This window comes from Hyperolius riggenbachi, chromosome 10 (genome assembly GCF_040937935.1).
Source record: "Hyperolius riggenbachi isolate aHypRig1 chromosome 10, aHypRig1.pri, whole genome shotgun sequence".
Taxonomy (NCBI): Eukaryota; Metazoa; Chordata; class Amphibia; order Anura; family Hyperoliidae; genus Hyperolius; species Hyperolius riggenbachi.
Window position 1 is genome coordinate 203829343 of NC_090655.1, and position 27120 is coordinate 203856462.

The window sequence follows — 27120 nt, forward strand, 5'->3', positions numbered from 1 at the left end:
CCCTGTCAGTCAGTCGCAGCTGGCCCTTGCTTAATTTCTATACTATGCAAGTTCCAGCACATTCAGTGTCTACCTTTTCACTGCATGTGTGTGACAGCTGCACATTTGTAATACCAGTCCGACTGTGTATACCTGTTCATGGTACCTGTGCGTGTGACAGGCAGCTGCACATTGTATTGATACCAGTCACTGCATACCTGTTCAGTGCACCTGCGTGACAGCACGCAGTGTTATATTATATAGCAGTCACTGCATACCTGTTCACGGTACCTGTGTGTGTGACTGTTGCACATTTGTAATACTAGTCACTGCATACCTGTTCACAGTACCTGTGTGACTGCACATTTTATTAGACAGGTCAGTGCATACCTTTCACTTCATCCCCCCCAATATGGGCAAAACAGGCAGAGGCAGAGGCAGGCCACCCGGCAGGTCTGTTCGAGGTCGTGCTGTTGTGATTTCGTGCGGCCCTGGACCAAAGTACAGTGTTCAGAAGGCACATGCCATCAACCCCCAAAATTGTCAGGACGTAGTTGACTATTTAACACAGAACACCTCATCTTCCTCAGCTTCTGCATGGAACCGTGACATATCTTCCTCCTCCTGCTCTGATTCTGGCACCCAACTTAACACTCAGTCGGCCGCCAACACCAAAGTGCCATCATCCCAGGGCTCAGCGGTGTGGACATGTTTTTGTGTGTCTGCCTCAGATGAAAACAATGCCATCTGTACTCTCTGCCACCGAAAATTGAGCCGTGGAAAGATCAAGACCCGCGTAGGGACAACCTCCTTACGAAGGCACATGATGACAAAACACAAACTGCAATGGGATGACCACCTGAGGAAAAGCAGCACACAAAAGCAAAGCCACACACCACGGTGGAAGATACCAGGCCGCAATTATTTCTCAAAAAAGGCGATACCCAAACTGTACCATGATGTTGAAAGGCAAGTGGTGTCATCTCTGGCACACAGCATTGGGTCAAGGGTCCATCTGACCACGTGGTCTGCAAAGCACGGTCAGGCCTGCCCGAAGACTAAGTCAGTCCCCACACACAGCATCTCTGCCTGCACGCCATTTTACTGCCTGCCCCAAGACTAAGTCCGTCCCCACACAGCATCTCTGCCTGCAGGCCGCTTGACTGCCTTCTTTGCCACCACCAACAGGTTCCAGGACTCCAGGTGGATTCCTGAATTTTTAAGGCTGCTGCTAGCAGCGGCTGCTATCATAATTTTTCTGGTGTGTGTACATGCCTGCCTAATTTTTCTGGCTGCACTGCGGCTGCAACAACAAAACAAAAGGCATGTACATGTGTCAATTCCCCTTTCTTGATCGTTACCTTGCCGTAGTGAAGGGGCTTGCGTATCACAATGAAGCAATGACCGCCGGCTATATTAGTTTGTCGGGGGGGGGGGGCACACCCAAGATAATAAGGTCGTTGCTTCATTGTGGACAGACCAAATTCAATCAGCTGGACAGTCACTGTTGTTCTATCATTGAGCTACCACAGCCCGGCGACCATATGGGCTTGAAAACTGACATGACCTGCACTCTCGCCATGGTGCACACCAGTCTAGCAAGGCTGTCACTACGCAAACAGCTGTTTGCAGTGCGTTACACAGTGAGTTTGGTGTGTCAGTGTGAAGCAGTACACTAATTACACTACCTGATTGATGTATACACATGCAAGATGTTTTAAAAGCTTTGGGCATGTATCCCACTCCGCCATGCCCCCCTCCAGGTGTTAGACCCCTTGAAACATCTTTTCCATCACTTGTGTGGCCAGCATAAATGTTTGTAGTTTTCAAAGTTCACCTTCCCATTGAAGTCTATTGCATTTGGCGAAGTTTGCGTTTGAGTTTCGCGAACCTAAAATCGGAGGTTTAAGCCATCTCTAATTATTTCCAGCACAGGGCCAATAGAGAGCTAATGCTGCAGTTGAGGGAGGGCCCTATGGGTCCCCTTTGGCCCAAGGGCCCCGATGTAGTCGAGACCTCTGCAACCTCTATTGCTACGCCCCTTCAGGGGGCCACTGGTTCCATTGCCTATTACTGGGATACATTTTGAGAGAATTGCTATGGAATTAGTTGTCTGTGGATTTAATTTTGAGACACTACCAGACATTTTTTCTGCTTAGTTGAATGATGTAGTCATACACAGTTCAGATTGGGAGCACCATTTTCAGAAAACTAGTTTTACTGCCAATCCAAAGGATTATAGTGCTAGAATAGATTATGCACCTCAATCAAGAAACAGGTCCATGCCTTTTTGGGCATAGAAGCTTGATGATGATGTATTCCTCATTCTCCTACAGTTGCGGCCTCTTTGACGGAGCTGAACAAAGGAAAATGAAAATCTGAGAAAGAACAATCATTCCACACACAAGATTGCTGTGCTCAGCCAGTGCGACTTCTCCAAGAGGTTTGTAATGAAGACTGATGCTTGAGATGTGGGTCTGAGTGAAGTATTCTCACAGTGCAGGTGCACAACGGGAAGGAGCACCCAGTAATGTACATTAGCTGCACACTAAGCAACTACACCAAATGTATGCTGTAGTTGAAAAAGAAGTGTTTGGCTATCAAGTGAGCTCTTGAGTTAAAGGACCATCCGAGGTGAAAATAAATAATAAGATAAACAATTGTATCTGTCCTCCTCCTTCTAAAAATGATGGTTTTTTTAGCCATTCCACAGTTTTATTTTATATTTAAATCTACTTTTTAAGGTTTTTGTTTTTTTTACTGTTTCATGGCCTTTTCTCAATGACACATTTGTTGAAGTATGCCAGAGCTAAAATCTATGAACTTTTTATCTCTTTCCTGCTCTCAGAAGCTATTTACTGCCAGGAAAGTGTTTATGGCTGCAATTCCTTATCAATAAGGGTCACGCTATAGTCTGACTTGGTCACAACCAAGACAGAAACTGTCCCTTGCATACCTGATTTTTAACACTTTCAGGCAAAGAAAGAAAAAAAGGAACCCAGCATAGTTATTTAAGTGCTTGGAACTGTACATACACATGTCTATCTCATCAGGTCATATGTCACCTTGGATGTCCTTTAAGGCATTACAGTAGTTGCTTAGTCTAAGTGACGACCTAGCAAGTACTGTAACTAAGTTGTCACTTAGACTAAGCAACTGACCACCAAGTAAATTAGATGATGGAGAATAAGGAGACCAGGTGATAGGCCAATAGGTGGTTCCTGACCCTGCAAAGGCCAGCTACTCAGTGCAGCATTGTCAATTGTAATATGCCTCTGCGAGAGAAAGATGTGAACTAGAATTGTTATGCCTCTTCTTAATGAAACATTTAGAACAAAAAAAAATCAATTTTTTGGAGCTGGTAGTAGATGGAAGAGGCTGGCTGATAACAGGTACAGATGATCGTAATCTGCTAATTACAAATTACAAGTTTGCATAACTTTTCACAATAATGGCCATACCCAATTACGACTTGAACATTCAACTGACTTGGTGTAATCCATTTGAAATTTCATGTAATTTTGTGCCGACTTTAGTGGTTAATAGCAAAACCCCTATACATGCTATCTGCCCCAAATTTCTGTGTATGTTAAGGGGAGTAGTGAAAACAAGTCAATATTTTTTTTTCAAAAAGACCTTGTAGTTTTTGAGAAATTGATTTTAGAAATTCAAAGAAAATATATCTTTTAAACTCAGAGAAATGACAGTTTAAAACCCATTTATCCTTTGCCATTTCAAATTGATTATCTAAAAACTACAAGGTCTTTTTGACTTGCTCCCGCTATTCCCCTCACACATGTAACAATTTTGGAAATGATAGCATGTATGGGGGCTTTGCTATTAACCTCTAAATTAGGCAGGAATTTATGCGAGTTTGCAAAATGTATGTTCCTGATTATGTTTACGTTCTAAATTAAGATTTTTCCTGAAATTTCACCTTATGATTTCACATTATAACTGCAAAATTATGATTGTGTTAATCATTCATCACTAATGACAGAACTACAGGGCTTTATCCATTCGCTGCACTGCAGTCCTGCCCTGGTGCGTATGCATCCTATCATTCTACCAGCTAGCATCTGCCTGTGCCTTTCTCCGCAAATTCATTTTTTTAACCTCCCTAGCGTTCAATTTCTGCAGGATTTCTGTGCAAAAAGTGGTTCAATTAATTTTCGTGAAATGTTTGCTTGCAACTTACTAAAATCCGTCAAGCAAGGGTCTAGTCTAGTAGTATCCATTTTGAGTATAATAAAAGTTTCAATACAAAATCATGTCGAAAAATTAAATGAAAATTTCTAAAATAAACTTTTTAATCACAAATAGAAAAATCCTCCTCAAATATGGATGAAGAAATAAATGTACAGATGCAGAAATAAATACTGTCCAGTGTTTACCTAAAACATCTCTCTTGTGTGGTACAACAACTAAGGGTTGTTCACACGCACCCTTGCACGTCATTTACCACCATTCAGTGGCGGAGCAATAGGGGGTGCAGAGGTTGCGACCACATCAGGCCCTTGGACCAAAAGGGGCCCAGAGGGGCCCTCCCTCAACCACAGTATTAGCTTTCTATTGGTCCTGTGCTGGTAATAATCACTTCTATGGATGTTCTATGTAGTGGTAATCATTATCAAACTCTTCCCCATCCCCTTCTTGCACCTCCGACACTGTGGTTGTCCTTGGCAGGTTTTGGTGCACCTTATCAATTGTTAGGTATAGAGTGCTTGGAGGCCCCAATGTAAAACTTGCACCGGGGCCCCTAGCTCCTTAGCTACGTCACTGCTGCCATTTATGCAAAAGCAGCATTTTGATCTTTATTTTTTCCACTGTCTGGAAGCAGCAGGGTCTGGTCGTTCTGGGGTCCATTAGTGCCGCACTCCTGTGTCCCCCTGCGGGGTGAAAAATGACGATCGCTGGGAATCCCCGCTTCAAGTCGACAAATGCTTTTCTGCACGTTTGCCGAAAAGCATTTGGACAAAACTCTAGGCAGGTGATTGAGACATCCGCCTGAACCAGCCCTAAAGGTTCATACACACGCTGGTCTGATTCTGAACTCTGAGTGGTGCACCATAATGACTGCCAAGTTGGAGGTGGTTATTTCAATCAGACCAGCGTGTCTACATAAGGCGCACAATGATTGCATGAACATCCAGCGTGTTAGATTTTAAGCAATGCCTGAGCACAGCACACTAGCATTGTTCTCGCTGCTCCCACCACCAGAAACCTTTCCATTACACGCGCTCATCGTTTCTCCACTCTCCCCTGCATAGCAAAAGATGCATAGTGTGCAAAGGCTGATGACACTTCTGTACAGTGTTGTTCGTGCACTGTTACCTTTGGCTGATGACGCCTCTGTTGCGATGCGCAGGGGTTGAAGGGACAACAAGGCCATCTGACTTAGCGGCTTCCAGCAGGTGGGGTGGTGCCAAGAGCAATGCAATTGGGTCATGCTTGGGCATAGATAAAGGTCCGAAATGCCAGATCTTTAGGGATAGTCACTGGGCCACTGTACACACTCTGGTCTGCTGCACAACTCTTAGCCATGAAGGTCAACTCATTATAGTCCGTCACGGCCGAGTTCAGACCAGTGTGGCAATAAGTGTCATTCTCTGTTCGTGGCAAGTTTTTTAACAACGAGTCAGCCTTGTCCTTACCACCAGGGAGGCTACAGCAATGCCTCTGTTTACCAATGAAGACCTGCTTTAATTGCTACATCTACTGGCCCCACACCCCAGCAGCAATTTAATGCTCCTCATCAGATGGTATACGTTGTATTAACTACTTCTGGACCTTGCTAATTGAAACCTACAATCTGTTTGAGACCTGTTATCTGTACCAAGGCACAGATTTCAATTAACCCACTGCCTGCCGCCCCTGATAATCATGCCGCTCTCCAGCTGCTTCAGCCCACTCGCTCTGCTGTCGGTATGACAGCAGAGCCCTGTGAATTGGAATAACAGCGCAGGAGATTTGGGCGCAGCAGGCGCCACCATAGACCTTAATTGGAATATATATAGTGGAGAACAGTGAGTAACTTCAGCACCGTCAGAAGACGAAGCTGAAGTTACTTTTAAAACACTGTAATTCGCCCTCTAGCAATAGCTGGAAGCCGAATTACATCTTTCCACGTGGACCTGGAGGGGGTATAGTAATTAACATCACTGGGACTTGAGCAGCAGCAGGATAAGCCATATATCGGCTGTATCCTGCGCCCAAGTCTTCCGGCGGTGATTTCATACATATGCCCTGACCCTGTGATCACTGTGATTGGCTGTGATTAGAGACCTCAGTGTCAGGAGCCGATGAAATCAGCTCCTGATTGGCTCATGGAGCTCTGCTGTCATACTGACTGATTGGTCTTCAGCATCAGGAGAGCAGAACCAACGGCAAAAGAGATGGATACGTACGGCGTGACGTTGGCGAGCCCTGTTTTGGACCAGCAGTCTCTGGTCCTTATGGGGCCAGAGACTGCTGGTCCAAAAGTGGTTAAAATAGCTAATGCTGGGTACACACAATCCAATGTTTTCCGCCCGATCGACGGGTGATTGGACGGGAAGTTGCATGTTGAGTACATGCCCAAAGTGCACCTGATCAATAAAGCAATCAATTTTCCAATAAAAAGTCTGCAAAATCTATCACTTTATCGATTGGAAGCCTATCGGACATATCAGAAATAATGGCTCAGTTTGGGCAGAAATTGCATCATGTGTATTAGGCATAAAGTCTCTTTTCTATTAATGAAACAATACATAAGAAAAAAAAGACAGTTTGGAAATAAAATAATTTATTTCAACATCACAAAAGAAATAACTATAAATAGGTTGCATTAAAAATCACTCTGCTTTAAAAACATATACATTTTTCTTATATTTCAAAAAATGATATTCATGTACACCCAACATTTTCAGTTATATGATCACAGTGATAACAGTTTTGTGTGTAATAATGGGAGAGAAATGTCTAAACTGAAAGGAACTTTTGCCAATTTTAGTGGATAAAAGTTCCTGCAAATAGTAGCCTTTCTTTTGTCTGATGAATGATGTGTTTCAGGCTGTGCCTGACCCGAAGTGTCTGATCTGTATTAGGGATACCAGCTAGAAACCGGGCCAGTTCTACAATGGTGCCCTGGAGCAAAAGTAACTTGGGAGGCCCCCCTGACCCCCTCCTTCCAACCAAATCACCCCCAGGGCCCATGTGCCAGCTACCAGCTCTGATCTAATCCTCCCATCACACAATACCATGAGTTGTGCATCACATGTCCCCTAAAAAGCATTTTTGGGGTTCCCATTATACACCTCCTTTTCCTATACAGAGTAAACACACCATCCCAGCTCTCATTGGTCACCGTAGCTGGAGGGGAGGAGGGGCACCTTGGGGGGGGCTCCCAGGCCAGGATTTACATCACGGTAACCTATAGGCACAGATGTCCTGGCACCCTAGACTTCGCCCTCCATGAACCTACAAACACCGCAAGCGTGTTGGATGGCCCAGCTGCCACTTCCTTACTTCCCTTGCCTGTCATAGGTAGCTACAGGAGCCCCTTAGTATTAGGTAGCCAGTAGTACGCTCAATATTAAGTAGCTAGAGGTGCCCCAGACTGAAGGGAGATCTGGTCAGTGGAATGCCAAGAGCAGAGTGAGTAACCTTTCATTTAGACTCTCATCGGGACTCTGCATAGGGAAGGAGGGAGGCACTTGGGGAGGGGAATTAGCCGCTTTTCCATCATCAGGCGCCTGTAGGCACGTGCCTACAGTGCCTTGTGGTAAATCCAGCCCTGGGGGCCCCCACAGGCCACTGCCTCCCTTCTCTGCTGCTTCAAGTTGCCCTATTGCTGAGAGACCATTGATAACAGAGTATATCTCTGAAATGCCGACGTCTGGGTAATATAGAGGGGGACAGCATCTCCCTGACTTTGGCTGTTTGCTGTATGTGACTTCACTGCCAGGTGGCTTTTTTCCCAAGGCTGGATTTGGAGGATGTTCCTCCATTGTATGGACACTGACCATTACATTTCACTGTGTGTTTATCCACTAATAGTATCAGAAGTTCCACTGCTATTGTATCTTGCTGCTATATTATACTATGTCTGAAGTGCTGAACCACAGTGAATCTCTGTTCATGTAAACACATTCCTCTGCAGCTCAGCTACCTCTGTATATATGTATTTACTGTTTTGTATATTTTTCACAGAATTGGCATTGATGTATCAGGCCAATATCTCTCTGTTTCTGTATCTGTATTTCTATGAGAATACAGTCTTACATGCATCCACATGCCTGGTGTGTGTCATCCCATATATATGCACCTTGGAGAGCGGGGGGGGGGGGGGGGGGGGTTATGTAAGTGGCTCCCTCAGTCCTGACCTGACAGGAAGTGACCACAGTGTGACCCTCACTGATAAGAAATTCCAACTATAAAACTCTTTCCTAGCAGGAAATAGCTTCTGAGAGCAGGAAAGAGATAAAGAGGGTCAATAGTTCCTAGATTTTAGCTCTGGCATACTTCAATTAATGGGTAATTGAGCAAAAACAATAAGACAGTTAAAACTTAAAAAGTAGATTTAAACATAAAATAAAACTGTGGAATATCTTAAAAAGTAATTTTTAGGAGAAGGACGATAGATACAATCATTTATGTCATTTGTTTAGTTTCGCTTCGGGTGTCCTTTAAGATAAAGAATAAAAATCACCTTGGCTAAGAATCTAGCATTCATCTAGAGTGTGCTGCCCAATGCACTAGAGCTTTAGTGATCTCCAACACCAAAGCCACCCCAATTGTATTGTTCTCTCCACTGTCCCCTCCCACCCCTAGCTGCTCCATTGTGTGCTGCATGTCGTGTCTCCACCCCCCTCTGTATCATTAGTTGTGTGATGTGTCTATACAGCATCAGGCCTCATGCTGTCATCTGAGGGATTATTATTATTATTATTATTGATTTATAAAGCGCCAACATATTCTGTGGTGCTGTACAAAGTAAGAAAGAGACATGGGGTACATATTAATACAGACAACGAATATGGACACTGGTACAAAATACAGAAATGGTGATTACAATGACAGATGTAACATAATGAATAAAATGTATAACGGAGTGCAAGCTATCTATGAAATGAATATCAAATTCCAAGGCACAAAAGGGTGAGAGAGCCGTGCCCTCGCGAGCTTATCGCTGCCAGTGTGTACACTACAAAGCTTAGCTTGAAGACAACGGCCCATATGCAATTACCTTTTTCTCCTGAGTTTACTCCTGGGAGATATTTTTTTCATCTTCAATTTAAATTAATTTTTTAGCAATTTGCAATGGAAAAATTACCAAAAAATGGTTGAAAAAGTACTGTCATAATTATTCTGAGTATCTGTCTGCTTGCTGGGGGTGCATTTTGTTTACAAGTTGTGAAAATATCACCGAGGAGAAAACTCAGGTGAAAAAGTGAATTGCATATGGACCACTACTATATTCAGGACTGGTGTGAGAGAGCTGTTTGTTATCATTCTGATGATCCAACTGGAAATGTTGGTTCTAGTAACAGCTTTATTTAAAATGTTTACAGTGGTTACAGTGGTATCACAGACAGTACTAAAGCATGATCTGTAAGTACTCCCACATCTGTAATTTCAGCTCTCAACTGTTTCAGCACAGAAATTCAGCAGTCCTCGGCGGACAAAGCTAATATGTAAACACAGGATGTTAAACCTTTGTATGCTTCCATGAAAGCTGGAAGCAGACATACTGCAGATGTATTGCAGGAGTTCTATGAGCTGTAGCAAAATAAATTCCACAGTCATGAGATTTCCAGTGGTACTATATTGTGCCACACTGTCCCCTGGTGTGTAAATAGCATGTTTATTCATCTGAGCAGTGACTGGATGACAGTAACATGGAAGGTTGTGGAGGATTGGCTGATGAGACACTCTTTCTCTTCAGCATAAATACCTGTAAAGGATACATGGACATAAAGTAAGAAAAAATCATAGTGCAACATTTTTAAAAACTCATAAAAGCATGAAGAGTATAAACAAATCATATTATAACAATTACTTCAAGTGTATGTAAGCTTCTAATTAATAGCGTCTTCCAGTGCTTCAAAGCAGTATATTAAGTTACTATTCATAAGATCAGAGCCGGATTTCAGCCAAGGCCATCTAGGCCGTGGCCTAGGGTGCCAGAGCTGTGGGCAGCAGGCTGGTAGTGGCATTAACTGCCCAAATAGCCAGAGTGCCCGACCGCGATATTTTCCCACCAGGAACGCAAGCGCAAATCACTACTGCGCATATGCAGAGCACTCCTGACTGTGGGAGCACGATCAGGGGGCATGCGCAGTAGCCACTGACTAGCGGTGACCGGCCAGCTTAGCCAGGATCACTGCTGCTGTGCTGGCCGGAGGGACTTGGAAAGGTGTTGTGGATTTTCTGTCTTAAGTGTCCCTTTAAGCCTCATTACCGATATTTCATTAGGTGCCTATGGCGGTGCCCGATAAATTATGTTTTTTTTTGTGGCAAGTGGGGCATGATTAGCAGGGGGGTCAAGGTTAGGCGTGGGGGGCTTCAGGGTCAGGCGCCAGGTAGGTAGTTTGTGAGGGGGTGTCGGGGCGTTTAGGGTCAGGTAGGACGTTTGTGCTGGGGAGCGTGGGGGGGAGTTTTCTCTGTGAGAGTAGGGTTAGGTTTAGCCATAGTAAAATATTGGTATTTAATACCAATATCTTACAACTATTGGTATTACATTTCTATATTTTACCATTGGGATTACTGAGCGCCCAAATTTCTATGCACCTTTTTCGATATATATCTGGAGGTGTGTTTAGCTCTCAGAGACAACAAAGGGACGGTTTACATATTAAGCTGTGATGCATTGTGGGACACCTCATACCTCACACCAACCTGAATAATACCTTCTGTTTTAAGAACACTGGAAGACTGTTGGCACTGCAGCAGCAGGCAGGGAGATTGAGGGTAGCAGTAGCTATACACCGCCAAACTGAATGACTGCCCCAGCGTGCTCAGACATTGAGAACAATGTAATATGCAATAAGGATGCAAAGAAACATCGGCATTGCTGAGTGGGCTTATTTATTGTGCAACCAGAAGTGACGAGCTTAATCAGCTAATTGTGATGACATGACATTTTGCATACATTTTCACAATTATGTCTATATGATTACAGATTGTTAGTTCAATGTTCGTGTAATTTCGTGATGACTTTGGCAGTGAATAACAAAGTCCCAGTACATGCTATTGTCACCAAGATTGCTACAAATGTTAGGAAGAATAGTTGGTACAAGCCACAATTTTCTTTTCAAAAATACCTTGTAGTTTTTGAGAAAATTGATTTTAAAAATGCAAAGAAAAATGGTTTTTAAACTCTGAAAAATGCCAGTTTGATTGCTAAATAGGGACAACAAGAGGATTTATGGGCACTTGCAGTGCTTGGGGTTTTTGGGTGGATATCAACACTAACTTGCACTAGATATATTCTAGGTGGTAGAGTGTAATTTGTGGAGTACAAATTATACAAGTAGAATATAATACAAGATTATTGATTTTAGGCTGCTTATACACCAAGACGTTACAGGCGCACGTTAGTGCGCCTGTAACGCTCCCCCAACGCACAGCAATGTAACACAAGTGGGCTGTTCACACAGCCCACGTTGCATTACATGTAATGCTGCACGTTCGGTGCAAAGTGCAGCATGCTACGGCGTTGGAGCGGCTATAGCCGCGTTAGACTGTTTGCACATGCGCAGTGGGGGGCGGAGAGGAGGCGGGGAGAGCCAGCTACAGTAGCCGCGCACATGGCTACTTAATATTCACTGCACTGGCGGCAGCTGATTGGCCGGCGGGACCACGTGATGCGGAGTGTCTCGCTCCGCATCACGTGGTCCCGCTGGCCAATCAGCGCCACTCTGGGAGACATTATAGAAATCGAGCCGCCGAACGCGGCTCACTCTACCGTCGGCTTTTGCAGCACCATACGTTGTGTTAGGTGCACGTTATGCGACCTTAACGTGGCACCTAACACAACGTCTTGGTGTGCAAGAAGCCTAACTGAAGGTGTGGAGCTAGTATGGGAATCATTTTGTGAGATGGGAGCACAATATAAGGTATTTAGGATAATAAGGGATTATTATATTGGAGCTTGATGTGTTCATGTGTTAAGAATAGAGACACTGTATAGCGACTGTGGTGGTCAAATATTATAGAGAGTTAGTCTATTTAGTATGTTCTGGTGGTTGTGAAAAAACTGGCTGTAATGCTTGGGGGCTATACTTTCTGAGTCAGCGTGTGTGCTCAAGACAATGTAGCTGGGTAATGGAAGAGGCTACACAGGTGGCCACAGGAGTAGTGAACAAGGGAGCAAGATTGCCAGAGCAATTGCAGTTCTTGGCTTCCGATACCACTTCCGATACCGCCTATCACGCTAGATGCTATGAGATACAAAACACAACTGACCTAGTCAGTAACAGGCTAGGGTCATACACGTTAGCTCAGATGGCAGTGGTACAGTGGGCTAGACAGAATCAGAGTAGGTAACAGGCCAAGGTCATACACGTTAGATCAGATGGCTGTGGTACAAAGGACTAGGTGAGAGAATGGTCAGTAAAGCTAAGGTCAGTCTGGCAGTCGCATTGTAATACATTAATCAAGTAATGAAAGTCGCATTAATACACAATGGCTGCTTAGTGAGATGCCACACTAAGCCTCAGACTGAGTAACAAGAGAAACAACAGACAGACAGATGGAATGCTTTGCCAATCTAGTCGCTGCCCCAGCGATGGCAAACATTCACACTGACATAGACAAGACAAACAGGTAGGAGCATAACCTGGCAACCACTGCGATAGTTACGCCCTGAGGAACAGACTAGCAGGAATACTACAAATCACCAATGTGGTGATGGCAGAATCCAAGCTATCAGGATCAGATAGACTTCACTGTATCCCCGTGGATACAGAAAACGTCCAAGCAAGAAACAAGGTTAAACAATGCAATATACAATTCACATGACTGACCCAGCAACAACTCAGGGAGCTGTACGCTATGTCGGGCAGAGCCTGAAATGGGAGGCAGACTTTTATGTCGACATCAGCCAATGGATGCAGGCATGCAAATTCCCACACAGCTGAATGGTAATTACTCAATCCTGAGCCAGCTTGATTACAAGCTGCTAGCTGAAGGACTCTCATAACAAATACATGCAATAATATGCAACAACATGAATGTAGGAAATCCATGGCTAAAAGCAATAGGAGGAGTCATGACAGCATCCTGAGCTGCTCTGAACTGCAGAGTGATTGCAAATGACAATGGCCTCAATTCATTAAGCTTATCTCCTGTCTTTAATAACGTTTCTAGAGTGATCACCATGGTGATAGGGCATGTAGTATTCAGGAAACATTTTACCTCAGGCAAACCTAAAGTTAACTCTTCTGTCTTTAAGTTAACTCTTCAATCCTTAAAATAACTCCAGAGTTAAAGACAGGCTGTTTGTTAACTGCGTGTGAAAATAACTACAGAGGAGGTAAATTAACTACAGAGGAGGTAAATTAACTACAGAGGAGGTAACTTAAGGAATGAAGAGATAAGATAACTCTCTTACTGTGTGGAGGTAAGTTTTCTCTTGCCTTATTATCTCCAGCATGATCTTAGTGAATTGAGGCCAATGGCCTCAATTCACTAAGATCATGCTGGAGATATTGGCCTCAAAGATCATGCTGGAGATAATAAGGCAAGATAAAACTTACCTCCACACAGTAAGAGAGTTATCTTATCTCTTCATTCCTTACATTACCTCTTCTGTAGTTAATTTACCTCCTCTGTAGTTAAGTTACCTCCTCTGTAGTTATTTTCACACGCAGTTAATGAACAGCCTGTCTTTAACTCTGGAGTTATTTTAAGGATTAAAGAGTTAACGTAAAGACAGAAGAGTTAACTTTAGGCTTGCCTGAGGTAAAATGTTTCCTGAATACTACATGCCTTATCACCATGGTAACAACTCTAGAAGAGTTATTAAAGACAGGAGATAAGCTTAGTGAATTGAGGCCAATATGTTTCCTGACCACTACATTCCTTATCACCATGGTGACAACTCTAGAAACGTTATTAAAGACAGGAGATAAGCTTAGTGATTTGAGGCCAATGAGACTTATCGCGAATGCGCAACCGAATGCAAGCAGATAAGTCAGAACTGCCCGGTTGCAACCGACAGAACATGCTACAGGAGAGATCCTGACACTGGCATGTTTTAATTTTATGGTAATGTTGGCACTATTATGAATTTTGAGTGAGCACGTAGTATAGTGTATACACTGTAGAATATAGGTATACTAGGTAGGGCATGTATATGAGCAGACTTGGAAAATTGGGTTAAAAAGGCATGGAATGACTATGTAGGTAAGTATGTATAGTGGGGAAATCTTGCTAGTTATTGTACAGTGGTAATCTAGATGAAAAAAGTGGGTGGAACGCATTGGAATGCATTATTCAAATGCAATATATCAGGTGGAACGCACTGGGGCTTCCTGTTATGTATGAGGTGGAACGCCTTGGGCTTTGTATGGGGGCAGGATGGAGAGGGCTGGGTTATTTTGCTCATTATAATATGGATGACCATAGGAGGGGAAGGTTGGATGCATAATAATAATCAACAATGAATGTGGTGGCTTTTAAACAGCGAGATCCCGTGAGAATGGGAGAATGCTGGCTGCGAGATCTCACGAAGGTCAGATTGTGCTGTCTCATAGAAGGGATTTGCAAGTGAGAATGGCCGAAGTATCGCGAGAGTTGGGAATAATGGAGACTCAGGTATTAGATTCTGGTGAGTGCGGAAGAAAAGTGCTATATTGGGACATATAGATGCTACACATAGCGGTTTACAAATGGCATAAAGAGGAGAGGCATGCAGGATAGGATTTTTACAACTATTACTATGATTTAATTTTTATTATGTAAATGAGATGGATGTATATATAAGTCTGCTGGGTTGCTTCATGACCTATGGCCCCTGATTAGAGATGTCGCGAACGGTTCGCCTGCGATTGGTTCCAGGCGAACTTTGGGGGTTCGCGTTCGCCTGCATCAGGCGAACTTTTACGGAAGTTCGATTCGCCCCATAATGCTCTATTGAGCAAAACTTTGAGCCTCCATATTACTGTCGGCAGACACATTATTGCCAAACACACTGGTCTCACTGCTGTAAGCCCACCCACCCTCCCTCCTCCAAGCAAGGTCCTTATACCATTTGACAAAGTTGTCTGCCTACACTAATTAGTTATGGGACAGCTGCTACAGAGATTTTAATTCTCCTCCCTCCACCCTCCTCCCTCCTCCCTCCACCCTCCACCCTCCTCCCACCTCCCACCTCCCTCCACTGTAGTGGTACAGTGGTTAGTATGCTTGCCCACCACACAGTGAGACCCAGGTTCAAATCCCAGCCAATGTGAGTTGGCTTTTATGCTACAAATCCTTAAAGGGAACCTAAATGGAGAAGGATATGGATTTTTCCAGTTAAAATAATACCAGTTGCCTGAATCGCCTGCTGATCCTGTGTCTCTAATACTTTTAGCCACAGCCCATGAACAAGCATGCAGATCAGGTGCTCTGACTGAAGTCAGACTGGATTAGCTGCATGCTTGTTTCAGGGTGGGATTCAGCCACTATTGCAGTCACAAAGATCAGCTGGACTGCCAGGCAACTGGTATTGTTTACAGGAAACATCCATATCACTCTCAGTTAAGGTTCCCTTTAAGCAACCTAATGTTTCTATTGCATTGAGCATAAATGGTAAATTTTAGGCCAGCTTCAGTTACTACTGTAGTGGTACCGTGGTTAGTGTGCTTGCCCACCACACAGTGAGATCTGGGTTTGATTCCCAGCCATGGTATGATGTATACTGTTTTTTGAAATAGGATAATTCCCTGGCAGATGAGACCCTCCTCCCTCCGGAAGGAGGGAGGAGGGAATAGGTAGAAGTGTAGGAGGGAGGTGGGAGGAGGGAGGTGACCCACAAGAGGCTAATTAAAATCTCCCTAGCAGAGTGTGTAGCAGCTGTCCCATAACTAGTTAGTGTAGGCAGACAACTGAGTCAAATGGTATAAGGACCTTGCTTGGAGGAGGGAGGGAGGGCGGGTCCTCCAGCAGTGATGTGTATTTCACTCAATCAGGTGTGCCTCCAGGTATTAGAGCTCTTGAAACATGTTTTATATCATTTTTCCAGCTGGTAGAATTTTTTAAAATCTTCTAAGTTCGCCTCCCTATTGAAGTCTATTGCGGTTCGCAAACTTTTTTGCGAACCGAACTTTTCGCGGAGGTTCGCGAACCTAAAATCGGAGGCTCGCGACATCTCTACCCCTGATGAGTCATGAGACAAAACAAGTAGGGCAGAGCTAAGGGCAGGAAGTGACCAGCAGCAACAGGAGGAGACATCCTCTGGTCCTTTTTTAACTTTGATATGTGCAATTTTATCACTCGTTTGTGAGTATAATTCTTTATTTTATCCAATAAACCAATGGTTTTACACTATTGAAGGTGTTTTAGCCCTTAGATATGTACCTGAGTCTGTCCAAGGATGTGCGCCGACACTGCGTAAATCCTCCACAAGCGTCTAAATAACAGAACCCAGCTTTGCTGCAATGCACTTGTAGAGGGGAATTCCCACCAGCAGATGGAGCTGTGGAATGCAGAGGAATAAACCCTCTGCACTGCCACAGATGCCAGATAGGAATTGTACGAGGGGAAGCAATACAGGGCGAGATAGCCCCTAGTGAGAGAGAATGAGCACAGAGACAGAATGTATGTATGTCCACCAATCTAGTCGCCACCCAGTGATGGTTGACATGCAACAGCGAAAACCAAAGTGAGAAAGCAATCGCCAGAATGGCAATTGCTAATAGAGACACAAGACTGAGTGAGACAGAGCGTGACTGAGTAGGAAAGGCACAGCAAAGAACCACAATCTGAACGTCAAAGAAAATAACAAACGAACTACCTAAACGTGGTCGCCGCACGAAAAGCGCAACAGCGACAAAACATGGTAATGGCGCGGTCTCCGCACAAGAAGCGCAATAGAGACAAAACACGCCAACCCTGACTAACAAATTAACCTAACAAAGACGACAGACAAATAACGCGAACGCTTGCTAATCGGTTGCCTCCCACCAGACAACAGCAAGCGTTCGTGCTGGACAAGACAGACTAAAGGAGTAACCAGTAGCAACCGCAGCTAGGTTGTACTAGCTAAGGTTATACTCCAAGACAGACAAAGGAGATCCACCGCCACTACCGCCAGGGCAAATGAGATCTAGGAACGACCAAACGATTTATTGCCAGCCGCCGCAGGCGACAGTACAATCGCAGGGACCAGACAAAAACAGCACAGGAATAATACAGTACAAATAATACAAAGCCTGACTGCACTATAGAGAATGCAAGATGCACTCCCCAATAATTAACTACACTAGAATCTTTGCCAACAATCAGCAGAGGGGCTGAAACTCCAGGAAAGTTAGCAGGAACAAACCTTCATGACCAGCAGGGAATTCTGGGAGGAAATGGTATTTATACTGCAAGCCATCAAAGGAAGCAGCTAAGCAATTCGCATGACAAGTGGATGCAAATTCCTCACCAGCAGAGCAACTCTGAAACTTGCAGAGTGAAGACAGGTCTCTTTTCCAGGGTTCTGCAGCACTCAGACCTAAAAAATGGTCAAAAAGCTGTCTGTCTGTGCAGACAGCAGAGCAGATCATTACAAGTGGGCAGCAGTTTTAAAGGGTGAGCAGGAAAATGTGTGTGTGATAGTGGAGTTGACCTAGCATTTGTGAGGTTTATCTGCACTATGATATTTCTGATTCCCTTTCTTTGAGATGCTGAATATATGAAGGAAGGTTACTGGAGGAGAGTCCAGTCCATACCATTAAGCGCAGTTGCTGTCTGTGAGGCAGGGTAGCCTTGCAGCCAGGTAAGCGTGCCATTTGTTGGTCACTACACAGGGTGATAGAGGTGAACCCGTAGCAGTGCCGTAGCAGTGCTATCCATCACTGGGCCCCCATAGGGTGGTGGTCTCCCCGTGGAAACAACATAGCAGACTGCACTATGATCTCTTTGTTTCTTTTTTATTTTCTGCCTAATGAGCACCTGGATGACTAGAGGCTCGCAGTGGTGAATATATCTGACAGTGTGCCAAGTGAATTGGACATGATTGAGGATCAGCGACTGAGAGCTTCAAGGAGCATCAGTGTTGACACGCATGTGAACTATATGGGGAGCGTACTCTGTGAGAAGTGAGACTTGTGTTGAACGTACATGTAGCATTGTAAGAGAGGTGCAGCAGGCCTAAATTGTGAGGGGGAGTGGGATAATAGAAGGATAGCGCAATTGATAATCCAAACAAGTGCTCTAGCATGACTACAGTCATCTCATTTAAAATCATTTAGAACACTGTATTTTGCAATAAAAAGGTACATACCTAGAGCTTTCCTATTGCCCATTGCTGAAAATGCTGCATCCAACACAAACGAAAACAAGAGACAAAAAGAGGATAAATCCATTTGTGGCTATGAGACCCCAATAAAGTGGACTTGCATGGAACTGTAAATAAATAAATGAGGGAGAAACAGGTTAGCAATCTTAAAACAGGAGAAAACATAAGCAAAAAAACAAAACAAAACAAAACAAAAAAAAAACAGTCCATTTAACTAAAATCAAAATTATACAGTGAATTCAATAGCAGAAATGGGCAGCATGGTGGTGTAGTGGTTAGCTCTCTTGCCTTGCAGCACTGGGTCCCTGGTTCAAATCTCAGCCAAGGCTATCTGCTTGGAGTTTGTATGTTCACCCTGTGTCTACGTGGGTTTCCTCCAGGCACTCTGGTTTCCTCCCACATCCCAAAAACTTACAGATAAGTTAATTGGCTTCCCTCTAAATTGGCCCTAGACTACGATACACTACACATTACATACATAGACACTACACGTTACATACATAGACATACTTAACTTTTTAACGCTAGAGGGGAGCGGAGGTTGGGGGACCCAGGTGAGGGGGGGGGGTCCGACCCCCTCCCCGCCACTTTGCCCAATACCCCCTTCCTGCCCGCTACCCCCTCCAGCTCTGCGGCCCCCCACGGCTCGGGTCCCCATAGACTTCAATAGGGTTCGGAGTTCGGCCGAATATGCCAAACATCTGGACGATGTTCGGCCGAGCCGACCCGAACCCAAACATCTAGGTGTTCGATCAACACTAATTAGGACACAGGACAGTTGGAACTGAGTCTCATGCTCCCTGCCACCTATTTTCATCCAAAAAGATGGCTGCCCCCATGAAATCACAAACATTTGCCTGTTCTTTTAAAACAGGGTGGGTAAGAGATTATATTACCTATCTATTTTAATAATATAACTAATGTAACTTAATGACAGTATTTTTTTCCCTCACTTTCAAGTTTATTGTCAGCAAAAAGTATCATTACATAATAAGCACAAGAAGAGTAAGCAAATTGCATCCAGTAAAACGGAGTATAGAAATGAAGCATATTATAATAATGCACAAAGTTAAAACAGCAAGTTGACAATATTAACATACAGACTATACAAAGTATGATGAATAACAGGCCCAGAGTCCAGAACACATATATATAGACAGAATGACTTATCGGGTCAAGAATCCAGAAGGCGCAGTGTCAAGTTACTTCACGACATCTTTAAACAGCACAAAAGTGGTATAACCATAGAAAAGAGACAGGAGTTAACCTCCAGGATTCTTACCAATTAAAGGAGCCATTTTTAAACACTTCATCATATTACATCACATCCCTATGTTCCTGGGAATCTTGAAAGTCGTACCATACTGCCCAAGTTTTAACATAAAGGTCCATCCTGTCCTGGGCTGCTAAGATGATCTCCTCCACAGTGATGCTCGGATACCCCTTTTTATTATTCGAGTTAGGTCGACTTAGAATAGTAAATTATTCGAGTTCGGTCGAATATTCGAGTCGAATATTTTTTACTATTCGATTCGACCTCGAAATTCGAGCTCACTATTCGAGTCGGTATTCGAGCTCATTATTCGAGCTGACTATTCGAATTGGCCTTAAATAGCTTCCAACACTTGTTTTGGGGGTGAATGATGCAAGAAACATCTTTTTTTCCAAGTAACAACAGCAAGTGATTATGTGGGGATGTTCCTTTAAAAAAAAAAAAAGGTGGAAAGAGAAGTTGTGTCCAAAATTCTGTTCAGTACTGTATACTTCTTCTTCTTCTTCTTCTATATCTTCTTCTTCTTCTTCTTCTATATCTTCTTCTTCTTCTTCTTCTATATCTTCTTCTTCTTCTTCTTCTTCTTCTATATCTTCTTCTTCTTCATCTTCATCTTCTTCTTCTTCTTCATCTTCTTCTTCATCTTCTTCATCTTCTTCTTCATCTTCTTCTTCTTCATCTTCTTTTTCTTCATCTGCATCTGCTTCTTCATCTTCTTTTTCTTCATCTTCTTCTTCATCTTCTTCTTCTTCATCTTCTTCTTCTTCATCTTCTTCTTCTTCATCTTCTTCTTCATTTTCTTCTTCTTCATCTTCTTCTTCTTCATCTTCTTCTTCTTCATCTTCTTCTTCATCTTCTTTTTCTATATCTTCTTTTTCTATATCTTCTTCTTATTATTATTTTTCTATTTCTTCTTCTTCTTTTTCTTCTTCTTCTTTTTCTATATCTTCTTCCTCTTCTCCTTCTTCTTCTTTTTCTATATCTTCTTCTTCTTCTATATCGTCTTCTTCTTCTTTACTTACTTCTCTTCTATTTTTTTTTTTTTAAAGAAATGCAGCTATTTTTGAGCGTAATAAATAGCTGGTGGCGCATGGTGGAAGCGCCATTGTATGTGCTCCCTGGCAGTGGAAACACACAGACAGCAGGAGGTAAATTCAGCAGCAGCAGCAGGAGGAGGATGATTGTGTGGCAGCAGGCAGTCAATGAGGCAGGCAGCGAGACATAATAGGCTGTGGTACCTAGCGGTGGTACCAGGCCGTAAATACACAGCATGAGGTTCCAGACAGCGGTCGTGAAGCCCACATCGTGTCCAATACACAACTGGGACAACACAGTTTTCAACCCGGACACCTCTAAAAATAATATCACAAAGTATTAAAAAGTATATATATTTTTTTCGTTTTTTTAAAGAAATGCAGCTATTTTTGAGAGTAATAAATAGCTGGTGGCGCATGGTGGAAGCACCATTGTATGTGCTCCCTGGCAGTGGAAACACACAGACAGCAGGAGGTAAATTCAGCAGCAGCAGCAGGAGGAGGATGATTGTGTGGCAGCAGGCAGTCAATGAGGCAGGCAGCGAGACATAATGGGCTGTGGTACCTAGCGGTTGCACCAGCCCATAAATACACAACAGGAGGTCCCAAACAGCGGTCGTGAAGCCCACATCGTGTCCAATACACAACTGGGACAACACAGTTTTCAACCCGGGCACCTCAGAAAAATTAAACCTTTTTTTTTTTTTTTTTTTAAAGAGAATCTGTATTGTTAAAATCGCACAAAAGTAAACATACCAGTGCGTTAGGGGACATCTCCTATTACCCTCTGACACAATTTCGCCGCTCCTTGCCGCATTAAAAGTGGTTAAAAACAGTTTTAAAAAGTTTGTTTATAAACAAACAAAATGGCCACCAAAACAGGAAGTAGGTTGATGTACAGTATGTCCACACATAGAAAATACATCCATACACAAGCAGGCTGTATACAGCCTTCCTTTTGAATCTCAAGAGATCATTTGTTTGTTTCTTTCCCCCTGTTCTCATGCACTGAAGTTTCAGGCTGCTTGTTTCTTCCTGCAAACAGCTTTGCCCTTGTCTGTAATTCTTCAGTATGTGAAAGCCCAGCCAGCTCAGAGGACAATTTATCCAGCTTGTAAAAGATAAGAGAGAAGAGAGAAGCTGCTCTAATCCTAAATAACACACAGGCAGTGTGCATAGAGGGGCATGGAAGGGTGAGTTCATAGCAAAACCACAACACTGAAGAACTTGGCAGCCTTCCAGACACAGGCTGACAAGTCTGACAAGAGAGAGATACATTGATTTATTACAGAGACTGTGATAGTATAAAGTGCTGCAGTAAGCCAGAACACATTAGAATAGCTTTTTGAACTTGTAGGATGATAAAAAACAGGATGCAATTTTTGTTACGGAGTCTCTTTAAGGCAAATTTAACAGATAGCTATTGTTGGACGTAATAGCTGGTGGCAGAGTGGCAGCAGAAGGTAAATCTGTGTACCCTGGCAGTGGGAAACACAGACAGACAGCAGCAGCAGCAGGAGGAATGGAGGAGTAGTGTGAGTGTGGCAGCAGGTAGGCAGCGTGACATAATAGCCCTGGTACCTAGCGGTGATACCAGGGCTCTAAATAAACACAACAGGAGGTCCCAGACAGCGGTCGTGCAGCCCACATCGTGTCCAATACACAACTGGGACAACACAGTTTTCAACCCGGGCACCTCAGAAAAATTAAACCTTTTTTTTTTAATGTTTTTTTTTTTTTTTTTTCTACAGCAAATTACACATATAGCTATTGTTGGACGTAATAGCTGGTGGCAGAGTGGCAGCAGAAGGTAAATCTGTGTACCCTGGCAGTGGGAAACACAGACAGACAGCAGAAGGGCAGTACACAGCAGCCCACTGTAGGTGTAAAATGTGTGGCTACAGGCGACGTAATAGTAAAACTGAACCAGGCTGGCTTAGTAGTGAGCAGGAGCCAGGAGGTGGTAAAGGGTGGTAAGGCATATTAACGATGGTTCCGAAAGCCAGTTCATGTCCCCCTCTCGCCGACAACAGGGGCCAGGAACTCGCCTTCCACCCACGCCTGGTTCATCTTGAGAAAACGTCAGTCTGTCCACAGACTTGTGAGACAGACGTGAGCGTTTCTCGGTGACCACGACACCAGCTGCACTGAAGCAGCACTCGGACAGCACGCTGGAAGGGGGACAGGACAGCACTTCCAGGGCGTACTGCGCCAGCTCGCTCCAGATCTCCAGGCGCTTGACCCAATACTCCATGGGATCAACAGGGGCATCGCTGTCAAGCCCGCTGTAGGCCCCCATGTAGTCAGCCACCATGCGGGTCAGGCGCTGGCTGTGACCGGAGGAGGATGCTGCTGCATGCACCTCCTCTCTAGTCACTGCTGGAGCCTCTACAGTCCTGTAGAGCTCATTGCTGAGAGACAGCAGGTCTGTGGGGCGCTTGCTGCTGGATGCAGGCACCTGCTGCTGCCTCTGTGCTGGCTGGACAGTGGGGGTGGAAGGCTGGGGGAAGGCTTCCTCCAAGCGCTCAACAAGGGCCTGCTGCAAGCTCCTTATTTGTTGCTCTGGGTCTCCTCCTGTAGGAGGCAGGAACTCGCTCAACTTCCCCTTGAGGTGCGGGTCCAACATCATGCTGATCCAGATGTCCTCCCTCTGCTTCATCTGGATCACCCTGGGGTCCCTGCGCAGGCACGTCAGCATGTGGGCTGCCATTGGGAAGAGGCGGGCCACATGTGCTGGCACATCGACGGCAGTGCTGTCCTCCTCATCCTCCTCCTCTGCCGCCTCATCCTCTCTCCACCCCCGCACCAACTCAGCTGCACTGTGCTGATCCCCCTCATCAGCAGCAAGGTCAGGGACCTCCACCAAGTCCTCCTCCTCCTCCTCCCCCTCAGAGGTGGACTGTGCAGCTGCATGCCGCTCCTGCTGGGCCAAGGCTGCTGCTCCCTGTTCCAGCAAAGCATCGAGGGCCCTGTTCAGCAGACAAACCAGGGGCACCCACTCGCACACCATAGCATGGTCCCTGCTCACCATGTTGGTGGCCTGCAGAAAGGGAGCCAGCACTAAGCACACCTGCTGCATGTGCCGCCAGTCGTCATCGGGGACGATGGACGGGATGTTGCTGGTCTTGTCCCTTTTCTGAGCGGCGGACACAGTGGCCAGGGCAAGGTACTGGTTGACAGCGTGCTTCTGTTCAACCAGACGCTCCAACATCGCCAGGGTGGAGTTCCAGCGAGTTGGAACGTCAAGGATCAGCCGATGGCGTGGCAGCTCCAGCTCCTTTTGCACGTCTTCAAGGCTCGCAGAGGCTGCAGGCGAGCGCCAGAAGTGACGCACAACATTCCTTGCCGTTTCCAGCAGTTCGCCCATCCCCTGGTAGGTGCGCAAGAACTTCTGCACCACCAGGTTCAGCACGTGGGAAGACAGGGGATGTGGGTCAGGTTTCCCCTGTCGATTGCGGCAACCAGATTGGCCCCATTGTCGGCCACCACCTCTCCGACTCTGAGGCCTCTGGGGGTCAGCCAAATCCTCTCCTGCTCCTGGAGTTTGGCCAACACATGGGTTGCCGTCAGTTTGGTCTTCCCAAGGCTGACCAACTGCAGCAGCGCTTGGCAGTGGCGTGGCTTCACGCTGCTGCTGAGGCGGGGGGTTTGGCCAGGTGTGCTGGAGGATGGCAGAGGATCGGAGGAACCTGCTGCAGTTCCCCTGACCCTGCGGGGTGGCACCACCCACTGTGTTGCTGCTGCTGCTGTGCCCGCTGCTGCTCTCCCATCCTCACCCCCTTCCACCAAACTGACCCAGTGGACAGTGAAGAACAGGTAGCGGCCTGTCCCGAAGCGGCTGCTCCAGGAGTTCATGGTGACGTGAACCCTTTCACCAACCGCGTGCTCCAGCCCTCGCTCCACATTGGCCATCACAAAGCGGTGCAGTGCAGGCATGACCTGGCGGGCGAAGAAGTGTCTGCTGGGGAGCTGCCAGTCTGGGGCTGCACAAGCAAGCAGCGCATGCATGTCGCTCCCCTCCTGCACGGGCGTGTACGGCAGGAGTTGGGAGCACATGGCCCGTGCCAGCAAGCCGTTCAGCTGCCGCACGCGACGGCTGCTGGGAGGCAGAGCCCCAACCACCACCTGGAAGGACTCGCTCAAGAGGCTCTGGCGTCGCTTTTTGCTAGCATGGGAATCAGCGGAGACAGCAGAGGAGGCCACTGAGGACTGGCTGCCAGAACAGGCCTCTGTGTCGGCGGCAGGAGTTGCAGAGGGGGGAGGAGCAGTGCGTTTCCGCACTCCTGCTGGTGGTGCTGGAGGAGCAGGAGGGCAGGTTGCTGCTGTTGCTGCTGCTGCTGCTGAAGGCTGTGCAGTGATGGGTGTGGTGCCACTGCCAGCACCAGATGCCTTCAGCCTCTGGAACTCCTTATGATGGTGGTAATGTTTAGCAGCAAGATGGTTGATAAGAGAGCTGGTGCTGAACTTTAAGGGGTCTGCACCTCTGCTCAACTTCCGCTGACAGTGGTTGCAAGTGGCGTACTTGCTGTAAACTGTGGGCATGGTGAAAAATTGCCAGATTGGTGACAAGAAACCCCCCTACAGCCTGGAGCCGCTGCTGCCTGTCTCCCTGTGGTTGTTGGGGGGGGGGGGGCTTGGGTGCAGCTGGTGGTGGAACTGGCAGATGCTGCTGCTGCTGCTGCTGCTGCTGAGCCTGAGACACCAGCAGGCTGTGGGACCTGCCTACTGCTGCCAATGCTTGCAATGATGTGCCTCCTTGCAAGGCCCACAAGCGCATCCTCCTCCTCCTCAGAGCTGCTGATGATGACATCCCCAGGTGCTGGTGGTGGCACCCAGTCTTTGTCTGTCACCCTGTCATCATCATCATCATCCTCCCCCTCCTAAAACATGTCCTGCTGGGATGATGACCCCCCAAACTCCTCTCCTGATGCATGGATGGGCTGCTTGACTGTCGCCACAGTCTTGCAGTCCAATCCCTCCTCCCCCAAAGTGCCCATCAGCATCTCCTCTTCAAAATTGCCAACAACAGCAGACAATTGACTCATGATGCCTGGGGTCAAAAGACTGCTGAATGACAGATCGCCAACTGACGGTGAACTGGCCTCCTCCCCAGGCCCTGCTGGGCGGCTGCTGCGAACAGGGGTGGTGGTGGTGGTGAGGGTGGAGGCCTCGGATGCAGAGCTGATGGCGGGCTGCTCATCCTCCGTCATCAGTTGCACCACAGTGGCTGCATCCTTTTCCTCAATGGGACGTTTCCAACCCGGTTGGAGGAAAATAGGAGCAGGTACTACACGCTGCTGCTGCTGTGTCTCTGCAGCGTGAGTTGCAGATGCTCCTGCTGGGCGGCGCCCAAGGTGTCCACGGCTAGTGGCTATAGGCGGAATGTTAGCCACTGACACAGCCGCTGCTGCTGCGGAACTGTGCATGGTGGCTTGCCACAATACTGCTCCCTCTCCTCCTGATTCCCTTGCTGCCCTTCCCCTTGCCCAAACCGCGCTGGCTGCCACTTCCAGACATCTTAGATGTTTTGGGGGTGAACAAAAACGTTTTTTAAAAGGGCGGGTGAAAAAGTGGGGTACTTTAATGGAGTGGGTTGGTGGGTGAGGTGACACTAATCACTAAGTGATTAGATCGCTAAGTGATTACTAGTACAGTACAAATACAAAATACAATAATCAGTAATTAGTAAGTGTGAACAGTGAACAGTGAGTGTGTCCCCTAGTACACTAACTAGAAAATACAATAATCAGTAGTAATCAGATTCAGTAGAAGGAAATAGAGTGTGTGTACACTACAGACAGTGCACGCACACACACACACGCAGGAGCTAGCCTATGAACAGTGACTGAGTGTCCCTAGTACAGTAAGTACAACTAGAAAATACAATAATCAGATTCAGTAGTAACTAATCAGATGATTCAGTAGAAGGGAATACTGTGTACTGTGTACACTACAGACAGTGCACGCACACACACACGCAGGAGCTATGAACAGTAACAGTGAGTGTCCCTAGTACAGTAGTATAACTACAAAATACAATAATCACTCAGTAAGTAAAGGACAAGACAGGGTAGAATACACAGCAGAAACACTGGTATAGATGAGAAATAAACTAACAGAGGACAGGAGGACAGCTGCCACACAGGCAAGGCCCTGAGGCCTAAAGCTGTGTAAGCTTGCCTGCAGCAGCAGCTGTCTCTATGTAACACACAAGCTACTAACTAAAATACAATCTCTATCTAGCTAACAACAATATAGGTGTATATAGCAGGTGTATGTGAGCAAAAACGCTAGGTGATTGACCACAATAGAGCACTTGCTAAGCCAAAGCACAAAGGAGCAGATCTCTCTCTGTACTAGTC

The 27120-nt window shown here is 45.7% G+C and overlaps 1 protein-coding gene across 3 annotated transcripts in view; it reads right to left on the minus strand.

The window, feature by feature from the left end:
- Nucleotides 1-6746: 6746 nt before the first annotated feature.
- LOC137534254 (membrane-spanning 4-domains subfamily A member 15-like) overlaps nt 6747-27120 on the minus strand; it is a 67378-nt gene continuing 47004 nt past the window's right edge. For all 3 annotated transcript variants that reach the window (XM_068255666.1, XM_068255664.1, XM_068255665.1), the window contains 2 exons: nt 18437-18558; nt 6747-9913 (listed from right to left, as the gene is read on the minus strand). In XM_068255666.1, coding sequence (XP_068111767.1) covers nt 18448-18558 — 111 coding nt within the window. In that variant the 3' untranslated portion in view covers nt 6747-9913; nt 18437-18447. The remainder of the gene's footprint in view (nt 9914-18436; nt 18559-27120) is intronic.